General features: G+C 33.3%; 1 protein-coding gene across 2 annotated transcripts; it reads right to left on the reverse strand.

Moving 5' to 3' along the window:
- Positions 1–1862: 1862 nt before the first annotated feature.
- On the reverse strand, positions 1863–4634 carry LOC111381245 (scarecrow-like protein 3). 2 transcript variants are annotated; one of them, XM_023005000.1, is made up of 3 exons: positions 4347–4634; positions 3490–3565; positions 1863–3264 (listed from the first exon to the last, which is right to left on the reverse strand). In XM_023005000.1, exons 2-3 carry the CDS (start codon positions 3514–3516, stop codon positions 2095–2097), a joined length of 1197 nt encoding a protein of 398 aa, XP_022860768.1. In that variant the 5' UTR covers positions 3517–3565; positions 4347–4634; the 3' UTR covers positions 1863–2094. The 2 variants fall into 2 exon arrangements, with proteins under 2 accessions (XP_022860768.1, XP_022860767.1); XM_023004999.1 differs by having other exon boundaries at positions 1863–3565; positions 4347–4633.
- Between the last annotated feature and the right edge of the window lie 1813 nt (positions 4635–6447).

A 6447-nucleotide genomic window follows, 5' to 3' on the forward strand; every position in this document is an offset into this window, starting at 1 on the left:
AAAAAAAAAAAAAAAAAAAAAAAAACCAACAGAGACATGCTCTAGGCCTTTTGCACTAGAGAAATAAATTGTGTTGAGGAGACAACATAAATTCATTAAGTTCGAATAATTGTGAATATTATTTATTTTAATTTGCATGAATAAAATATTACAATATACATCCTAACATCAAATAAACAACACTAGTTAAAAAGCATATTCCTCTTCATTATCGAATGCAAAAACAAAAAGTGTCTATGCTTGCTTCTCTTTTCATCAACTTTATTTCCACCATCTCAAATTTCCTCCACTATAGAAAATAGCAGCAGCAGAAGCCATAATTCCTTCTTAGAAACTTCAAAAAGCCAATAAGCATTCAAGAATAAAAAGTCAATTTTGCTACACATAAATCACAACCAGGGTTGGTCCTAAAAATTTTGAGACCCTAGGTGACTCATTATTATGAAATCCTTAAACGTAAATTTTTACAAGTGTAAAAATACTTAAATATGTAAATAAACAATATATTCATATTTTAAAAGATGACTTGGTACCATCCAAAAGGTAGAGTAGTAAAAAAGTCTCAACAACTCGAGAGAATAGGACAACACAATATTTAGTAAAATTATCCCGTTGAAGGGAAAAATATTATTAGAGTGTAAATAGTAATCCCCAGAATTATTATTTGGGAAAACTCAAGTAAGGCGTAGATATCATGAGAAAGTTTTATGAACCATAATTTGGAGTCATGAAACTATTGCAAAGATGACTGGTAAGAAGAACGATGATTTTCAGTTACAAAATGTGCAAAAATTAGGAACTAGGTTGTAAAATAGTGGGAAATATATACTTTTAGACTATAAAACGACGAGTTAGGATTATTTAGTGATAAGAAACATAGCCAGATTCTAATCATTTTCATTCAAAGACCCTCTATAAATTTGAGATTTTGAGGAATTAATGTGAAAATAATGTATTTGGACTATATATGTGTTTATTGGATGGTCGAGAATTACCCTATCAATATTGGACTCATTTCGAAATTCTTAATAAATGGCATATTATGGACTTGAGAAAAATTTATTTTGGGCAAACCAAATTCAAGTTATAACTCAATTTATTTTGGACAAACCAAATTCATGTTACAACTCATTAAAGTAAACTGCTTGATATGTAACATTAATTTTCAAATTAAATCATATTACTCTAACAATATTGAACTCATTTCGTAACTCGTAATTAATCAAATATATCAAATTCGAGAAAATTTTATTTTTGAATAAAATTAAACCAAGTTAGGATCGATCACAAAATTTTTAGCTAAATGAATATTTAATTAGTATATCTTTTAAAAATTAGTATTTTAATAGGCCTTTTAGCATGTATTGAATTTCATTTTGAGGCCCTAGGGCTTGTCCTGATCATAACTTACGGATTAGTTTGCCAACAAATGATTTGGTGAAATTTGATTGGATCAAAATCTCATCAACCAACTGCTATATTAGTTTTCGGTTGAATAATTTTTTTCGGTGTCACAGCAATGATAGACAACCCTCGGACTGAAGGGCCTGAACACGCCTCTAAACTTGTTGGAAGAGATTAGGGAATGTATGCTATGACTTCTCAACACGATTGAAGTTTGCTTATGGTTATGAATTTTGTATTCAACGAGGGTAAGTTTAATGGAAGTTCGGTTAGCATTCTTGGAAGGAATCCTGTGCTTGATGGAGTGAGGATAACTTCTAGTTGAAAGATTCAGCGTTTCTATAAATTTTTTCCCCATTTTTCAGTCAATTTTATACTATAAGCACAGAGAAGAAGGATTCAGACAATTACGAGTAAAATCACATTTAGGACACTTCAAAATCACATCAGAAACAATATTGGTAGTAAAGCAATTGAATCGTATTACGCCATTAGCTAGATACATTGATGTGCATTCTTGAATCGAAGAATAGACATACAGTACAATTATGAAAGTTTTTTCCATCCTTTTATCCACGAGAAATATGCTGTTGGAAAGGGAAACGACAAACTAAAATCCTCTATACAGAAATGAATATTGGAGAAGAGAAACAAAATACAAAAATCATCTGATTTCGAGGCTAACGATGATCAACTGTACCTTCTAAACCTCCATGCTGAAGCTGAGAAAAGTGGTTGATCATGCCAACAGATTATAAAACAGCCATTTTCGACTTTGATTTTATATCCATCATAGTTATAACTATGTAATAATCTCTTTGCCTGCATCATGACATGGTAGCTCAAGGGGACCTTGGCAAAACCAGCCAACTCAAACCGAGGAATCCATTTGTCAAGCTTCTCGTGCCTCTTCTTTCTATCGAGACCCTCACAAGATATAATATTCTTAATTTCATCTCCAAATAGCATCTTTTCAATCTTTTGACGCTCTATGGATGCCCTTGGTGCAGTCGACTCCAAGCCATCAAACAGTGCTGCATAAAATTTCAATGCTTCCATGAGTCTCTCCATTAAATTAAACCCGTTGTGGTTTGATTCTTGCTCAGTCACCACCATTAACTTTGGGGAAAGACCCGAAATGGCGTTTAGAAAACTTGCCATCTTCGGTGGAATGGGCAAAGATAGTGGCGAAGACGATTCAGAATCTGGGCTGGCACCATATGTATTAATCATGTCCTTATCAAGAAAGTCACCTAAAGTGTGTGGATTCAACTGCAAGACTCCTTGAAAGTGAACAGAATTAGGACTCTTATTCACCATGGGGGAATTTCTCCGTAGCATCTCATCATCAACAGCTAATAGAGGGTGTAGCTGAAGCACAGAACTTAAAGCAACGGCTTCTCCGGACTTGACACGTAAACATTCAACATCAAGATTCTCTAACCTGCTAACAATGGGATTAAACTGAAATGGGACGTCTAATGTTTCAGCTTCCTGGCTCAATCGATGAGCCATTTGATCTAATACCACTTTCTGTTCATTAATGCCTGTAATTATTAGATGAGGCGGGCCTTCAGGGCGCTCACTTAATGCCTGAAGGAGACTAATCCACTGTGCAGGCTCAAAAGAATGGAGGTCGATAATGTGAACCACCTTCTCACCTTCCATTGCTTCAAGAATAGCCTGGTTTGTGATCACATAAGCAAGCTTTAGAAAGGGACAGAACTCGAAGAACAACTTCTGAACAAGAATTTCCTCAGTCATCCACGTTATTTTGGTGGAATTAAGGGCCTTGTGCAGTCCAGTCCAACCTTTAAGCATACGGTCAGCAAGCGCTTCAATGAAGTACGCTGCAATTCTCTGCATGGAATCGCCATCGGGTGATGCAAGATGTGAAATATATTCAAGACCAATATTTGCATTCTCGACATTACCAGCAGCAACATGATTAGCACAAGCAATAAGAAGATGGATCAGAAAAAGACCTCGATCCTCAGATCTCATTTCCTGGAGCGAAGGAAATGGTGATCCTAAACCAGGTGAAAGAGACATCATGGAAAACAAATGCAGAGGTGACGAACTTACAGACGATGATCCCTTCTCTTGAACCATCCCTGCTACCAACAGTAAAATCTACCAAGCAAAATATAATAGCAATTACCTGCAATGTGCAAAGATACCCAAAATAAGACCATTTCCTATGTGCTTGAGCATTGTGCATCAAAATAGTGGTTGAACATAGACAAGATACAAATATACAATAGAACCTCAACATCAATATTTTAGTATCCCTATATTAACAAATTACACGAATTGACAAAATATAAAACAGCCTAAACGTGGGATAATTGAGTATGAGTGTGCTGTGTTTGTAAGTTCACGACTATGGAATTTTATTAATTCAACCTTTTCAGCAATCCGAATTCAGTCATTCGGATGCTTTTCTCATGTGTGTAACAATATCAGTTCTTAACAAGTACTAGAACATGACTGATAGATAAGCAAATATCTAGATCACATTCGACACCCACACCCCCTTTCATTTATCTATATCACCTCAATATTAAACGACAGATATCGATAAATTCGCCTGAACCAAGCTGAAACATGACTTAATCATGGTCATCTTTTGATTAAAAAAGTTGAGCACAAAATATAAACTTCAAATAGTTTTTCCCTTCCCACAAAAATTTACAACTTAAGACATGGAGCTCTGATTCTGAACTAGAAATTTAACAAATGGGATCAGAACCATTGGAGCCTATCATAGATCATGAGACAACCACAGTACATTTAACCATATTTTCATGCACCCAGAAAGCTAATAATGTACAAGCAAGTTGAATTTCAACATATATGCAAATGCAAACAAGATATCATCAAAAGGGTTGCCCCATGAAATAATAGCATGAAACTGGGGAATAAAAAATCAAGAAACCTACCAGCAAAGGTGAATAAATAAATTCCAAACTGGGTTTTGCAATTGCTGAAAACCCCAGGAAATTTAAATCCTCGGATTACCCTTTCTCGTCCTCCAAATTGGATTTCAGAAGTGATGAGGGTAAGTTTTTATTGACATTGTAGTGAAGTGAGTAAAATGCAATTATAAAGCATTTCTTGTCTAAAATGAATTTACTATGGCTGCTAAGAGATTGTTTTTGTCCTTTATTGGATTGTTGTCCCTCGGGGGCTTCAGAGGAATACGAGATTCGTAAAATTCTTAGCTTTCCATTAATATTTCTTTTTATCACTAAGCATAGTTGATGGGAACATGAGCTGGCCAAAGTTTGGTTTTATTCTCAAACGCAACACAAATCCAAGAAAGTAACATAGGACAAAAACAAAACGAATATCTTGACTTGTTTCTTAGTGGGATATACGGGGAGATTGCATAGACCGCTCCGTAAATCCACCCCACTCTTACCCCACGACATCAAAATGCCTCCAAAACCACTAATTTGTTTGCTTGTGCAAAGGCATAGACCATCCACTTGTTATTATCTTCTTGAACACAAATGGACAAGGAAGTTGAGCAAAATGACAAAAGTAGGTGGGCGAGCATATAAATTTTGGGTTGGAAGCTTGGATGGGAGTCCTTGGACTATGCTAAAAACTGCATACCTTAGAATTACTTTGTCATTAAGATTTCTATTTTATATAATTTTTTCAATCTCGTTCATGTTTTACTGAGGCCCTGTTTGAGTCTCATTCTTTTAAAATTTATATTTCTAAACAATGATTTAACATCATTTCAACATCACATTCTTCAATAAAAATAATATTACATGCAAATCTAAAACTTTTCTTCATTTTTTAACAAGACATTGTCCATCGATTTACCATTTCAAAATATATTCTTTCAAAATAATGTGGCTCAAACACACAATAAGAAAGACGTCATTCCATTGTACTTATATTCATTTTTGAATCGTGATGCCATTCTAATATACTTTATTACTTCTGGTTTCTTAAACAAGCGCTTAGATGGTGATGTTTTCACTTTGTGATTATCTAGTTGAGTGAAAAGCTTTGATTTTTAATTATAACAGACACGAAATTTTCACTAATCGAATTAAAGATTGGAATTTAAAAGATGGGCTTGTAAGAGTTTCACAATACTTTATCCAATTTAATTGATGTGCCATGCATGAAAGGATAGCATAAAAGTAAGAGGTAGGTATAAATTACTTATAGTTACATACTACCACCGTATATTTTACAGTCAAAACATAATTAGCCCTAGCTCCAATCAATTCAAAATTGAAATTGCTCAAAAATTACTTATAATTACATACTACTACCGTATATTTTATGGTCAAAACATAATTAACCCCTAGCCCCAATCAATTCAAAATTGAAATTACTCAAAAAATTCTTTCAATCAAAGAATGTTAGAAATCTAAAGTGGCTTCTTCAAGATTCCTTAGGTAACAAGATAAAATATTNACTCAAAAAATTCTTTCAATCAAAGAATGTTAGAAATCTAAAGTGGCTTCTTCAAGATTCCTTAGGTAACAAGATAAAATATTTTTCTCAACCATAGCTTTTATTTCAGAGATTATAACTTTATAAATATATAAACTTTCAAATTTTAGTGTTCAAATTCATCTCCAATTTCTATTTTGATTTTCGAAATACATTGGAAGTTCATTTTTCTAGGTAATGTACTCATTTTCCTTTGAAGATTTTTGTGATGGTATATATGAAAATTCAACTTTGGAATTTCTTAGAGGTGTGATTGGTTCAAACAGGGTATTTGAGAATTTTGTTTGAGAATTTTTAGGTTTTTGTTTGTATTTTTATACATGAAAATTCAATTTTAGATTAATGGTCCTGATTTACTATATATGAAATGAATAAATTAGAGAGATGTATACAACATGATTTTGAAATTGCAAAGATGAATTATGAATTAAGCTTTGCATTAGAAAGTTACGGTTCCACTTCTTAATAAGAGGTCACACACACAATCTAATTTGAATTTTTGTAATAAACATTTTACTTAAACTTATAGAAATATTTTAATTGATATTTAGATCTTAG

Source organism: Olea europaea, unplaced genomic scaffold (genome assembly GCF_002742605.1).
Source record: "Olea europaea var. sylvestris unplaced genomic scaffold, O_europaea_v1 scaffold2270, whole genome shotgun sequence".
Lineage (NCBI taxonomy): Eukaryota > Viridiplantae > Streptophyta > Magnoliopsida > Lamiales > Oleaceae > Olea > Olea europaea.